The sequence below is a fragment of the Heterocephalus glaber genome, unplaced genomic scaffold (genome assembly GCF_053883595.1).
Source record: "Heterocephalus glaber isolate CG9 unplaced genomic scaffold, H.glaber_assembly_v1.0 deba00001504, whole genome shotgun sequence".
Taxonomy (NCBI): domain Eukaryota; kingdom Metazoa; phylum Chordata; class Mammalia; order Rodentia; family Bathyergidae; genus Heterocephalus; species Heterocephalus glaber.
The window spans coordinates 73051883-73066912 of NW_028258324.1; the positions used below are offsets into that span (position 1 = coordinate 73051883).

Consider the following 15030-nt stretch of genomic DNA (forward strand, 5'->3'; position numbering starts at 1 on the left):
GGAGGGAGGGCCCGTGGGTCTGGGTGCCCCTCCGAGGGAAGGTGGCTTCCCACCTGGGCATGCGGTACTCCCACACTGAACAACACTTCTTCACGTAGACACACATTGCTTATTCCTGCCTGGTCTCCAGCTCCTAAAACACGCAGGGCTCCCAGGAAAGGGGCCTCTTTGGAGCCTTCAGGTCGAGCTCAGTGGGTGTGACCATTGTACAGTGCAGGTGGCTTCCGGGACAGTCTCCTTTCCCAGTTGCCCAGCTCATCTGTCCACTTTAGGGGGGACTCAGCGACTGCCAGAGAGGCTGCCTGAGAGACGAGAGTAACCACATCCCCCCAAAAGCACAGTGATCCCCAAAACCTCTAACTAGATTGCAGCTGGCTCTCTAGGTGGGCTCCAGATTGCAGCAGACATTTCTGCCCAGTGCTAGTGGGCTATGAGTGGCTCCTGCTTCTTGCTTTCCCTATTTTGGCTATACTTTTTGTATCAGGAGTCAGACCAAAGCTCTACGTGACTCAAATGGACATGTCAGTTAGCAGAGTTGGGCTAGTATTGCTCCTTTGCTAATGGCTATCACTGAGGCCTAAGCCCTGGTCTGTGAAGTGGCAGGGCTCTGCTGAGCTACATGCAGCTGAGATCAGTGTGACCCCAATTAAAATCCTTTGCCCAGAATTATGGCTTCTCACTGACCCGACGGGTTGCTTCCTAATTGCACCCAGTCCCAGTACCGATTTGTTCTATCCAAGCAGGATAAGCAGTGCTGACTCCCTGACAGCTCTGCCTGGTGCCATCATGCCAGGTGTTGGGCAGTGCTTCACTAGATGCCTTCAAAGCATACCTTCCCACGATTGTATTCAATAAATACTGGATGCTCTTGGGGGCCTTTGTCTTTGTTGGCTAGAACAGCACTGATCAGTCCTAAGACCCAGCTTCTCTCTAAGTCTTATTTCCTGTTTTTATTCTTTAATTCGCCTTGTGCTATCATGGCTCACAGGAGACCAGGACTCACTGCAGGGGATCTGGTAACAGCCCCTTTCCCATTCCCTACATGACTGTGTTGGTCAGTTTTTCATTACTATGATGGGATGTCTAAGAAAAACAACTTAGGAAGGGAAAGATTTATATGGCCCATGGTTTTAGTTCATGGTCAGTTAGCTGCACTATTATTAGGCCTGTAACAAGGCAGAACCATCACGGTGGAAGAAAGCCACTCACTTCTCAGCAGACATGAACCAGAAAAGAGGGACCCAGGGACCAGATATAGTTCCCAAGGTCACAGTCCTATCATCATTCCTCAACCAGGCTCCACATCCTGTTTCCATCACCTCCTGGTGATGCCGTCAAAGTACAACCTTCTCTGTGGGTTAACCCACTGGACGGAGCCCTTGAGATCCAAACACCTTCCAAAAGCCTATCCTCTGAACACATGAACTTTCGTGGAGACATTTTGGATCTAAGCCAGAATACTGACACAGTTCACTCTTCCCACCCAACTTGAGCACCAGATTTCAATGCCAGATACCATTTCAGCCTAACAAGCTATCTTGACACTTAGCAACCTAAAATGACCATTTGATCCACTCATGACTTTGTGGATGAGAAATACAGGAAGGGCTCAGCAGAACAGTTCTCACCTGGGATGGCTTGACTAGACAGATAATCAAGGTCACAGTGCAGTCACATACCTGGCAGATGAGGCTGGTACCAGCTGGGCACCACTTGGCTGTAGGTGTGGTCGCTCCAGCAGGGAGTTCTCAGAGAGCTGGATGAATCACATAGCAGCTGGCTCCTGCAGACAACAACCCCAGGGAACTGGGTGGAGACTGCACTGCCCACTCCTATCCAGCCTCGGAAGTGACATAACATCACTTTTGCCACCCTCTGTAGGTCAGGAGCGATTCCTGCAGCTCAGCCCAGATTCAAAGGACAAAGACACAGATGCCCCTCCCGTCATCTCTGGATGAGAGTAGGGAGACTCTGTGGATGTGTTTAGAACAGCATTGAGGTTCCATCTCACCCTAGACAGAATGGCTACTATCAAGAATGCAAAAAATAATAAATTCTGGGGAGGATGCAGAAGAAAAGGAACCATCTACACTGCTAGTGATGCTGTGAATTAGTACAGCCACTATGGAATATTGTTTTTTTTAAAAAAAAAAAAAGACCATAAGATCCTGCTCTATACTCCTTGGTATATTCCTAAAGAAATCAAAGTCAGCATACTATAGAGATACCTGTGTGTCCACATTTATTCTAGCACAATTTACAGTAGCCAAGATATGGAATCAGCTTATATGCCTGCCATCAACAGACGAATGGATCAAGAAAAATGGTATGTATATTACACACACACACACACACACACACACACACACACACACACAATGGAGTATTATTCAGCCATAAAGAAAGAAATAGTGGCATTTACAGGAAAACTGATGGAACTGGAGATCATCATATTAAGTGAAAGGAGCCAGGCTCAGGAAGAAAAGTATTGCATTTTTAAACTCACATATGGACTCTAGAAATAAACAAAATAACATGAAAGTAGAAGGTTTGGTATTAAATAAGAAGTGGGATCAGAGGGAGGGGAGGGAAGAGACTAAGGAAAGAGAGGGGGAGATGGAAAACAATGTTAACCTCCATTCTGGATTATATTTAAATTTGTTGTGAAAAAATATTCATGATGGAATAACAGGGCTCTCCTGGTTTACCAGGAACAATGGCCATCCTTTTCTGTGAGGAATACTATTTTCTCTGATTATAACTCAAAGGGGGGGGGGAGCCTAAATCTATATTATGAAGAGCTTATTTTTAAAATTTAAAAAGTTTTCAGTTGGTGGTGGCTGTTGAAAAAATCAATAGTAGGGTCATTATGGTTTAGATCTGCAATGTCTCCCCAAGTCTCACGTGTGTGGAGGGTGCTGGATCACGAGGCGCTGGGCTTATCAGCGGACTCCTCATTAGTTAAGTCCTGAGAGAGCCGCTTCTAACCTAATTGGTGGGAACCTGGGCAAAGAGCACCGTGGCAGCTAGAGCTTCAATCCCTGGTAGAAATTCCCCGGGTGCTGTTGCTTTTCTCTATTGTGCCCCTGGCAGACACTGTTCACTGAATGCATTGTGTTCTATTTTGTCCAGCTTTCCAACTTATCAGCACAGACTGGCTGGGGTTGTGGGGTAGTTCGTTAATGAACACAGTTTTAAACCCAGATTTTTAAATCCCTGAGTTAACGAGGGGGAACAAAAGATGAGATATGAGGTCCAGCAATATAAAATGTTTTTTACTTACCCCAATACATAAAAAAATATTGCCAACATGCAAGAATATAAAAATATCAGTGAGCTAGTTTACATCCTTTTTTGGACAAATCTTTGAAATTCTGGTGTATATTACATCAAATGCTCAATAGCCACACATAGCGCTTCTCGCAAGGACCCAGACCTGACTTACGGGCACAATCTCACCCCACGACTGCGAAGTGCAAAGAGGGCGGGCTTGGCAGGCACGTGGGTAGGAGCTGGGGAGCAGAGACCAGCGAAGGGACCGTGCCGGCAGCCGTGGTCCGCGTCCTCCTGCCCACGAGGTCCGATGGGAGTTGGAGGCCGGTCGGATGGGAGTTGGAGGCCGCTGCCCCGCGCGGCATGCCGGGAGTTGTAGTCCGCCTCCGCCTGCGGGCAGGAGTGCGCGTCATGGCTGCTTGCGCGGCGCTCGCGTACTCTTCCGCTTGACCCCAGAAAGTTTCGGTTCTGCCCGGCGGGGGACCCAGGAGCTTGTAAGTGCCGCCGGCAACCTGCGGGGCTCTGGGGGCGCTGGGGCCGCTCTCCACCCTAGAAGAGAGTGTGCTCGGGCGCCGCGGGTCACCTGTTGCCCAGAGCGTCCCCTCCCGACCCGGGTCCCCGCGAGCCCTGCCCGGCGGCCCCCGTCACCTCTGGGTCACCAGAGTAAGGGGTCTGGGGCTAGGGTGCCCGGGCACCGGTTAGACAGGTGGATCCCAGACACCACTTCTGTTTTGTGGGATGGCGGGCGCAGGGGACCCCGGCTGGGGGTCTCGGTGCCAGCCCGGGGCCCAGGCTGCAGGTCCTGCTGGCACTGCCCCCAGGATGCAGCGGTCCCGGCTGAGTTGGGCCGGCACAGCCCAGAGCCTCAGCGCGGGGTCCCTGATGCCCTGCCCCCTCCCGGGAGGAGACGGTTTGCCCTCTGCCCTGGGCACTCTTTGCCACTGGCCCTTGTGCCAGGAGCAGGTCTCGCGGTAGCCTCTTGCACGGTCTGAACTGTACTATGCAGACCCCGAGGCTAGGTGTACAGAGGAAAGACTGAATTTCACCTTTACATAAGAAAAACATGCGGTTGACAACTCTACCCACGAGGCTTCTCGTTAATGCACATGTGCTCTGAGATGCCCCCCTCAGTCTTTCTCTGTTCCCATTGGCTGTCCCCTCCGGAAAGAAGTAGAGCGCTTGTTGACACCGTCTGAGCTGGCCTCTCAGTCCCTGTGCTTGTCTAACCGCAGCAGTTTCCTTTCCCGGCAGAGGAATGGGTCAGGGACCTTTTAGGGGCATCGGATCAGGGCTTAATCTGCACCCTGCCCTCCCACAGCTGTGGGCCCTGTGGTCTCCTGCGGAAGCTTAATTCCCTGCCATCTGCCTAGTGCTCTCCACTGACGGGGTGGTAATTGTTGGGGCCCGGGCTGTGCATTTCTGCTTTCAGTGTCCCCCTTCTGAAATGGCCCTGGGTTGGTGGGTGCTCTTGACCCTTTGTCTCTAGCCGCTGTTCTACAGCACTGAAGGCTTTGTGCTAGCTGTGTTCCTCGGAAGTCAGAGTTAACGTCACGGTGATGGCTATCTTCTGATTAGAAGGATCTGATAAGGCTCTTGTTTTAGGAAACAGTGTTTATCTGCTTCCATGAAAAGTGTTCATCTTGGCCATGGGTTTATCTCAGTAGCAATGCCTGCCTCAAAAACACAAGATCCTGAGTTCAATCCTTATACCAGAAAGAAAAAAAAGTGCTCATCTATGTGTAGCACTTTGTTTAGTTTTCAATCTTTCATTAAGCAAATAGGTAAACATCTGGACTCTGCAAGAATTGTATAGTGACCCTTCGTCTACTCTTAGTTTTTTACTTTATTTCTGCGTTTGCTTAAGAGATTGATAATAGCTTAGTCAGTGAACTCGTGCCTGATCCTTTGCCGCTTGGGGTTGGGTTTGGGGTCCCTGCCTGGTTCAGGAGCCAAGTTTTCAGCTTGGTCCTTCCAGGTGGGATGGTCCCCACAGGCGTTTGGGATTCGAGGTGCCATCTGTAACAGCAAGGTCAGAGCACATGTCAGCTTTGACTAGGGTCTCTGCGGCTGTAGAGACAGAGTTGGTACTCAAGAAATGCACCCCCTGCCAGGCCTGGCTTCCCTTTACAGAAGGGCTTTAGCTCATGGGCAGCCCACATTTTCCGGAGATTCTAAAGACCACACACCTGTCACTCAAGACCAGTGTGTTTTTAAACATGAGGCAGAGGAAGTGGACTGTCTAGTGGTGACTGTGTGACGGGAACTGGTAGAACTCAAGTTAGGAATCACGTTTGGTGCCAGCAGCCCAGGAAGCGGGCCTGTGACCTCAGGAGCTTCGCCATGGCCATGTTGACATCTGCTGTCTTCTTAGGTCGCTCAAATAAACAGTACTTGAGCCTCAGGTAGAGCAGTGAAGTAAGTTAGGACGATAAGAAATTGGATGCCTGTGGGAATGTTGCCTACTTTCTTGCAATTTTTTTTGATGCATAACGTTTAAAAATGGCTGAGGTCTCTGTACCATCCTGGCCTTGGGAGGAGAAAGGCAGAGGCTGTGTGTGGTTGGGCAGAGGGAGCTCTTTGACCTCGCTGGTCTCACACTGGAGCCGGTTAGCTTTCTGGTGACCTAGCGGCCCTTCCTGTTCACGTGGGGCGCTGTGGCATTTGAGAGGCACCGAAGGCCTCTGTCTCCTGCAGAGAAGAGGATGTGTGTGTCCCTGTTACAGAACTGTGGCTTTGTGGCTGGGCTGTGGGCCCAAGGGCTGGCCTGGTCTCCTCCCACCCCTCCGCCGCCCCCCAGGAGCCTGAGGATGGTACCCATGGGCCTGGAGCAGGAAATCGAGTTAGCAGAAGAAACACTGAGACCAAAAAACAGCATTCTGTGCAAGCCCTCCACAGGCATGGGGGGCTGAGCTGCGAGTCCCCAGAAGAGCCCAGTCTGGTGCTGGTGAGCTCAGAGGCTCGGGCTACAGAGGAGCTGAAGGGACTTCCTGGAGCTGAACCTGTGGGCAGGTACCCTTTCCAGGGCGGCTGTAGACCTGCTCAAGAGCAGGGAGGGGCACTCAGAAGCCTTGGCCATTGAGAATGTTCTTCCTCTTTCCCACCTCCTGCAAGGACAACAGTCCCTAGTACCTCCAAGGTCATCTCCCAAGATGACACCTGAGGCAAAAGAAAGTAGAAAGAGGTCAGATAACTTGCCCAGGACAAACAGGTGGCCTGGAAATACATAGCTGGCGACCTAAAAACATCTTGAGCCTCACCCAACCATGGTCTTCACCGAGCCATCCTGGGTGGGGCCGTGTCCTGCTGTGGTCACCTCCCTGCAGGGGCTAGCAGAACCAGACCCAACAGCCCCGTCGCACCCCAGACTGCCCAGTTGGTGGCAGAGCCACACTTTGGAAATGAAGAAGGAAGGGCCCCCATAGCAAGATGTCCCACCCCAGTGGCTTCTTCTCTCCCCGTGTAAAGGCCGGAAGTCTACGATCAGGGTCTTGGCAGGTTGGGCTCCTCCACTGGCTGCCTTTTTCTGTGTCCTCGTGTGGCCTTTCGTCTGTGCTCACACAGCGCTGGTGTTTCTTTTGTATCCCAAGTTCCTCTTCCTATAAGGACACCAGGCAGACTGGATTGCAGTCCACCTGCCTGGCCTCATTTAGCCTGCTAAACTTAAATTTAGCCCTCTCTAAAGAGCCTGTCTTCAACTGCAGCCACTCTGTGAGGTAAGCATTAGGGCCTCACATGAGAACAGGAAGAGTCAGGGCACAGTTCCACCCATGAGAGGAATGTGGTAGTGGGGACAGCGGTTCCATTGTCCTGGATGGGGGTGAAGGGTTTCTTGGGGACTAAACAGTGGTGCACATGTCCTCCTCTCCTGGCTAACACCAGAATGTCTGGAGGAGCTGGCAGAGAGGGGTAGGGGCACTAGGCAGGGGAAACGGAGCATGGCCCTGGCCACTTTCGGGCAGCCCAGGGAGAGAAGAAGACAGGCCACGAGGTGGGAACGTGTCTAACAGTAGTCATCTGAGCTCTGCGGACAGCGGGGGATGTCACTAAAGAGAGGAGAGGACACACTCACCCAGCCCTCAGTAATTCCTGAAATAGCCTACTCTGCGCACTTGGGGAATAGTGGTTCCAACGACTTTCACAATAACAGCAATACAGCGCTCACAACTGCAACATGATCTTGAAATGCATTATTGTAGTCCACATGAAAGTAACTGATGCTTGGGCCGGGAATTTAGCTCAGTGGTTTCACCACCTGGTGCGCAAGTGCAAGGATCCAAGTTCGATCCCTGGTACCAAAAAAAAAAAAAGTAACTGATGCTTAACAAAGGAAATTTAAAAATCAGAGAAAGAGTTTTTAACAGTAAATCTACCCGCATTCCCACATTGGCAGATTACTATCATTCACATTTCTGGTACATTTCCCTGCCTCAAGATGTAGTTCAGTTTTGTGTTTTAGTCATTCATTCATCCATTCATTCATTCAATCAGCAAGTAGTTTACTGGGGGCTCTCCATGTGCTGGAACTGGGCTAGGTCATGGGAAAATGAGTACTGAGAGGAGAACCATGATGAAATGAGCCATCTCTGTGCTGGTGATGGCCTCAACGCTGGGAAAGGCGACTGTGAGGGAGGCCTGCTGCTGAGGTGTGGCATCATGCGGGAGTGTGGTTTCATGTCTTACACATTCATTTCATCAAAGCACTTAACTGCCCACAAGGGACTGTTCTTGTGTGCAGTCTTATTGGGGTGTATGTTACCTGCGGTGATTTAGAGGTAAAAGTCTGTGCTCGGAGGCGGGGCTGTTGGAAGAGGACGGAATCCTGGGGCACTCTACTCATCAGTGGATTCACCCATTCGTGAGTTCAGCGCTGAACTTGCTGTAGAGAGCTGAGGCTGGTGGGAAGAAACGGGTCACTGGGGTGTGCCCTGGCAGGGTGTGTTCTTGTCATTCTCTCTGCTTCCTGGCTGCATGGGGTGAGCAGCCATGCTGTTTCTGTCTTGGAACCAGCTGATCATGGACTGAAACCACAGGAACCATGAGCCAAATAAACCTGTCCTCCCTTAAGGTGTGTGTGTGTGTGTGTGTGTGTGTGTGTGTGTGTGTGTGTTGGCGGGGGATATTCTGTCCCAGTTACTAAAACATTGCCCATTTCTCCCACTGAGCACAAGTTCCCTGAAGACCAGGCCTGCACCCATGGGTCTTGTTCACTCCTGGGTCAGACCTGCCCTTCACAGTGGTGCCCACACCACCTCTTGCCTAGCTGGCAGTTTGTTAGCACGGGAGGTTACCTGTGTCTTCCTCAAGGCCACAGTCAGTGGCCGTGTCATATTCTATGGGCTGCAGGTCTGAATTCCTAGCTAGCTAGACTAACCCTCTTGACACTGGTCAGGAAGGTCCCCTGAGCCTTTAATTTTGGAGAGCTGTCACTTCTCCCTGCCTGGGTGGGGTTTGTGCTCTTTGGAGCAGGAGTAGACGCACCATTGATCACTCAGTTGTCTGTGTTTTTGTTCTGGAGACTGCTCAGATTGTCACACCTGCCATCCTCACCCTTTGGTCCAGGCAGGACCTTGGCCCACAGCCCCGGGGATGGATGTGTGGCCTCTCCCTGGGCTCTCTGCTCACCTCCCTGGAAGCCTCCCAGTGTCTCTAAGGTCCCCGCAGCTCCTCCTGGGCTCAGATCCTCTGACCCTGCTCTCCTGGGTCCGTGGGCTAGAATTGTGGAAGCTTTGTGTGTGTGTTTTGAGGAAGTGACCAAAGACCCTACAATTGGGGGAGTGGTCAGTAGAAGGTTTGAGAAGCTGTGGCAAGGTCCCCAGGCCTCATTCCCTTTAAGAGAAAGATCAAAGGAAGAAGGGTCTTTAGGAAAGAGGCCCAGCACGCAGCTGGTGAGCGCTTTAATCACCAGTCCCAGGGGCTGGGTCACCTAACGAGCCTTTGTTCACCACGCAGAGGAGCGTCCCTCAGAGCTGGCCTTGCCAAACCCGTGAGCACTGTCTGAGCCTCACTCCTGGGCTTCCCTCGAGGGCACCTGCCAGGCCACCGCTGCCCACCCACAGCTTCCGGGCAGGGGACAGCAGGACCTCTGGGCCTTCAGAGCCACAGGTACCAGGCAGATACGCACTCCCTGGGGGTGGTGACTCGGTGGGCGCCATGGGGTGTGCAGGCTGGGCCCAGGCAGTGGACCCGTCCAGAGGCTTGTTGCTTCTCCAGCTGTCCTTGTTGTGAACGTTCCTTTGTGGTCAGGGTGGAATTGTTTGGGACTAGGGAAGCACCCAGCTGAGCCGGGCGGGCGTCTCTGGACAGCCTGTGCATGTTAGAAGTGAGCATACGTGAGTCAGTGAGTGTCCGCGTCTTAATCTGGGACTAGCATGCTGCGCCTATTGCTGCAGGCATGCAGGGCAGCTGAGGGTTTTCTGACGTTTGAAGGAGCTCGTCAGAGAACATCAAGAAAGGTTCCTCATCCCCACAGCAGGACCCTGTGTCCCTGCAGGTGACCGTGCGTCCTGCCTGGTGCCCAGATGGCTATGACCCTGTGCATGGCCGTGCTGTGTCCCCAAGTTCGGAGAGCACTGTGCTGGCTGGTGGTGGGCATCAGCACGGGGCTGACTGATGCCAGAGCCCGCTGATCCCAGCCAGGGGGCTGCCAAGTGACGGGCCAGTGACCAGGTGTGCAGAGTGACGGTGCCCCACCCCATGTCTTTCTCAGTGGGTGACAACCTGGAGCAGGCAGAGGAGGTCGAGGGGAGAACCCCAAGGGTCCATGGAAATAGGTTTTACTTCCCATTCCCCAGGGAGGTGACACCCAGAGTCTAGTAAAGAAGCTCACGGTGACCCACAGGCCTGGCGCCCAAGTTCTTGCAGCTGTCTGGAAAATCAGCTTGTGTAACTGCATCGTGACCTGGAACTCGACACCAGCAGGCACACTGCCGCTGTGAAGCCAGGTCAGCCTGCAATAAGGGCAGCACCGGGCCTCAAAGAAGCACAGGACCCCAGGGGCGTGGTGGCCCATAACTATCATTCCAGCACTGGGGGGCTGAAGTAGGAGGATCCCAAGTTTGAGCTCACCCAGGGCAGTTTAGCCAGACTGTCTCAAAAAGGGTGGCGGACACAGCTCGGTGCAGAGACCCAGACGTCAGCCCCCAGTACCACAGAACAGACAAACACATTTCCACCTGTGCTGAGGCTCTGGTTTGTGGACCGGGCTGGCAGAATGCCGTTGCCCCGCCCCCAGCCCTGCCCACGAGTGAGCAGTGTGAGCAGTGTGAGAGTGACCAGTGTGCAGGGCCGGGCTTCCCTGGGCTCGGGTGTGAGTGCCACCCTCGTCCCCACTCACCCTCGGACCCTGCAGCGGGAAGCCCAGCCACTCCCCTTTCCGGTCACCCCCTCTTTCTCCAGGCCTGGCCCGGTCTGTGGCTGTCACAGAACACCCACCACCCTCTCCCTTCCCCAGCAGGACAACTTGTCCTTGCCCCGGTTCCCAGCAGTTTTCAAAACTCCATCACAAGGCTGCTGTTACTCCGAGCTGCAGTTCAGTTATGTGTTCTGACACGCGTCTGTCCGGTGTGTAGTCACAGAGCCCCCCACCCCATGGAGACACAGCGCCCCTAGATCTCTGGCCTCCACCGGTCTGCTTTCTCCCCAGCGTCTCCCTTGCTGAATGTCGTATATCAGGGTTCAGGATGCAGGGTCCCCCAGTGGCTTCTCGCAGTTGCCACTGGAGGCCACCTGGGCTGTGTGTCCGTGTGCACCCCTCCTCGAGGTGGGCACCTGTGTCCCCGCAATGGCCCTTCCTCTTGGTCCGGCAACCAGGGTATCTCCCCATCTGTCTCCTTGGACAGCTGAGCACCACCAGGTGGGGCGGGGCCTCAGGGCCTCAGTATCTCCAACCTGCACGGAGCAGGCGAGGGGGCTGGACAGCTGGTGTGGGCAGTGATTCCCGAGCCCTCAAGTCCTCCTGTGGCAGGAGGGGCTGACCGAGCCTGGGCCTCGCTCTCCAGGCGGCCCCCGACGCTGCCTGTCTGGTCACTGTGCTCCGCGGGTGACACCCTGGGCCAGGTGGGCGGGCTTCTCCTAACCTGCTCCCACCCTCCGTTCAAGGTCCCTGGCTCTGCTCTCTGGGCTCTGGGTCAAGACCTGGGACTGTGGAACAGGCCTGTCCCGACTGCCTCCTCCCCTGAGGCCATGGAAGCCCTCACTGGGCTTTGTTCGCATGGAGTCACAGCCCGTGTGCGGTGGCTTGGTGATTAAAAATAGGCCTAGGCGTCTGTCTTGGGACCGCCCGCCCCTCCCCATGCTGACACCAGGATGCCCCTGTAAATATTTGGGGTTGCATGTGGCTGGGACCTTCTCCCTTCCGGGTGCCCTTGCCCGGCTCCCAGCGCGGGTGTGGGGTCGCTGGCCATGGGAGGGTGAGCAGTGGCCTGTGTTGGACACACTCGGGGCGGTGGGCTCCCCAGGCTCCCCAGGCCTACTCCCTGTGCATCAGGTCTTCCGTGTAAACCAGGGGCTAAGAATGGAAACCGGTCACATGTGCAGGCAAAGCGGCGTGCACATGGCAGGCCTCGTCCAGGGCCAGCCACTCCCGCAGCCGTCTCTAGTCTGCCGTCTGCTTTTGCTGGTGAACTTGAACTTTGCACTGGAGGTTGCCGACTGAGGCGCGGCCTGTGAGAAGCTGGGCTGCATGGTGGAGTTTACCCATGGCCAAGGGACGCAGACCAGCAAAGCCTACCAATCTGGCGGGGTGGAGGCCCGGATTCTGTGTTTGGCTAAGGTGAGGAGGGCCTGGCAGCATCACCCAGGGCCACGTCTAGCTCTGAGCGCAGCCAGGTGCTGTTTGAGGAAAGAGCCCTGTGCTTGTCCAAGGGCCAGCGTCCTCGGGGGAAGACTGATTAACAGACGGCTCGGGTCAGGGCCAGTGACCTCAGGGTCAGAGGATCGTGTGCTGCGCTCAGGCGAGGGGAGGACGTGGTGCTGGGGACACGAGGGCCCGGTCCCTAGGTGAAGCGCACACTTCTGGTTCCGGTGCACGACCTGCGAGGCGGAAGTTAGTGTTCTGCTCCGGAAGCAGCGCCAGGCTGCAGTGTGGCCTTAGAGCAGCCGGGATGCCATAACCACGATTCCTGCCTTTATCCATGGGAAGAGTGAGAGGTTCTGAAAGAACTCGTGGAGTCCAAACGTGCATCCAGCCTCTGTCCCAGGAGATCCGTCTCACCTTTGCTGGTCATTGGCCTCCACCGTGACCTTAGATCACATTAACAGCTGCCCGGGTAGGGGACTCCCCGGCAGGAGAGGGGACTGTAACCAAGCCTAAAATAGAAATGCCTGGACTGGTGCACAGGCCCTGGGCAGCCAGCCGGGCAGTGGGCTGCACCCCAGGCTGAGCCGGACTGTGGGCAGTGGAAGGCTGCAACCCCCCACAAGGGCGGCACATCCCTGCCCAGCCACCAGGCTGTCCTGTAAAGAAGGCCTGAGGGTACGTGCCCTGGGACACTGCCCCGGCACAGGTCCTGGCCCTTCCGGAAAGAGGGGTGCATGGGAGGGGAGCGCTGGGTGCTGCGGAGGGGCACCACCTGCACCCGGCTCTCTGGGCCCAGCCTTGGTGCCAGGGCTCGGGAGCGGCTGGGGGCTTCTCCGAGGACAGAAGGTGAGCGGTAGGAGGGACAGGCTATGCTGCTGCGCGGTTGATCTGGTGCCTCAGTGAGCCACAAACCAGGGGGCTGGGTCTGAGTATAAATGCACCGGAAACAAAGTCGGGCGTGCAGGGGGCCCAGCTTCTTGCCCAGGGAGGCTGCCAGGCTTGTGCCCAGCGAGGGGTCCCCCAACACCCTTAAACCGCGTCTCTGACTGCTCCCTCACCGTCTCTCCTTCCCTCGGCGGTATGACCTGGTGTGTGACAGCTGCTGACTGGACGGCCCCAGGCCCAGCCCCTTCTGACCACACGGCCACCAGCAGGGACTCACCATGGCCGCCAGCAGTGCCGAGGGCCAGCTGCAGAGGATCATCCGCGACCTGCAAGGTTTGCCTGCCCTCGGGAAGGAGCCAGAGCCCAGGACGCATGATATTGGAGCATCCGGCCCTGGTGTCCTGTGCATGGGGCCGGGGGCGCTTGCCTGTGCTCCTTTCGCATGACAGGACAGCAGTTTGGCAACAGTCACCACCGTTCTGGTTTCAGGGTGAGGGACTCCCGCTGCTCCCGCTGTGGGACCTCGGTGGCTTCTTTGGTGGTAGCAGGAGGTGTGATACCTGTCAGTCTTGTTTTGCTGCCTGGCCTGGTCCCAGCTGGCAGCCGCCTCATTGCCCGTGATGCTCCTGGGCTGGGCCAGCTGCTCCTGGTGTCCCTGCATGAGAGGCCCAAGTCAGGGTTGGGAGAGGCAGGGGCAGGCAGAGCTGCACATGGGGTTGTAAACGGAGGAGACAGGTTGCCTCTCGCAGGCTGTGGGGCCCAAGGTCACCCTCTCCCGTGGTGTCCCCAGGCCAGCACTGTGGCCCGTTGTCCACCCACCCCAGTCCCTCGGTCGGTTGTAAGCCACAACACGAGCCAGAGCTGACCGCCTCCCCGTGCCTGTGTCCACAGGGACACGTTCCTGACCCACCAGCAGGCGGACACAGAACTGCTGTCCATGTTCTCAGGCCTTGGGCCAAGGCCAGTGAGACAAAAGTCACTTCCCAGGCAGGTCATCTCCTCCTGTTTCGCGGGTGGCCATGGCTAACACAGGCTGAGGATCCCTACCTGGCATGCACACTGCAACTGTGGAATATTTATAGATTTACCAGTTGGGCGCCCCTAATCTGAAAGTCTGAAAGCTGAAATGCCCCCAAATCTGAAACTTCTTGCATGCCTTATTTCCGGGTTGGGGCCTTGGCCTGCAGTGACGTGGGCACGAGGCACCACTGTGCGCCTCTCTCCCGAGTCCTGACTCAGTGAGTCCCGCATCGGGCCCCCGTAAGGCCGCTGCCACTGTTACTCCCTTCTGCAGATGAGGAGACGGCACAGAGAGGCTGAGTAGCTCCCATGGTCACACAGCCAGGCGGGAGCAGAGCCCGCGTCTGCACCCCTGCAGCGCAGCCCCCATCCATGCCCTTGACCATGTCGGGGAACTGCTCACCTCAACAGTGATCTGGAAGCAGCGGGAGAGAAAGAGGCGCTGGGGTCCTGAGCCCCACAGAGGCACGCCCCCGAGAGACCAGAGAGCCCCCAGCTAGGCTGTACCTCGTGAAGGTCCAACTTCCGGATAGCGCCAGGGGCTGGGGCCAGCCTTTACCATGCAACCTTTGGGGACACTTGTCCAAACACAGCACCGCAGCTGCATGCAGATCGCCGGCCCTGGGGGTGGGTGGACAGGGCCGGCGAGGACACTCAGACTCAAGGACCTGGCGCCGGTCCCTGGATGCTCACACACCTTACACTCCCTCCCTCCATGCTCCCCTCCAGTCACGCATCCCTGTCTGTTGTCTTGAAGATGCGGTGACGGAACTGAGCAATGAGTTTAAGGAAGCGGGAGAGCCCATCACTGACGACAGCCCCAGCTTACACAAGTTCTCCTACAAACTTGAGTACCTGCTGCAGGTAAGTGCCACCTACTGGTGACTTGCTGGCTCTCAGGATGTGGTCAGCGGGAGGACAGAGCTGGCCCCACAATAGCTCCCTCCCCCAGTGTGTCCTTTGTGGGGAGCTGGGGTGATGGGCCCTGTCAGGGGTGGGAATTGAGAGCGTGCCCTAGAGGTTGGATACCCTAAGGCAGTCCCCACAACGCCTGC

At 55.6% G+C, this 15030-nt stretch overlaps 1 protein-coding gene across 5 annotated transcripts in view; it reads left to right on the forward strand.

The window, feature by feature from the left end:
* Positions 1–3587: 3587 nt before the first annotated feature.
* Positions 3588–15030, forward strand: part of Fyco1 (FYVE and coiled-coil domain autophagy adaptor 1) — a 59884-nt gene continuing 48441 nt past the window's right edge. For 2 of the 5 annotated variants that reach the window (XM_004835035.4, XM_021257172.2), the window contains exons 1-3: positions 3588–3767; positions 13170–13288; positions 14733–14839. In XM_004835035.4, the coding sequence (XP_004835092.2) occupies positions 13234–13288; positions 14733–14839 (162 nt within the window). In that variant the 5' untranslated portion in view covers positions 3588–3767; positions 13170–13233. Of the gene's footprint in view, positions 3768–9222; positions 9376–10064; positions 10215–10238; positions 12917–13169; positions 13289–14732; positions 14840–15030 lie in introns of those variants that run through there. The other 3 variants (XM_087186863.1, XM_021257162.2, XM_087186865.1) reach the window with 3 other exon arrangements.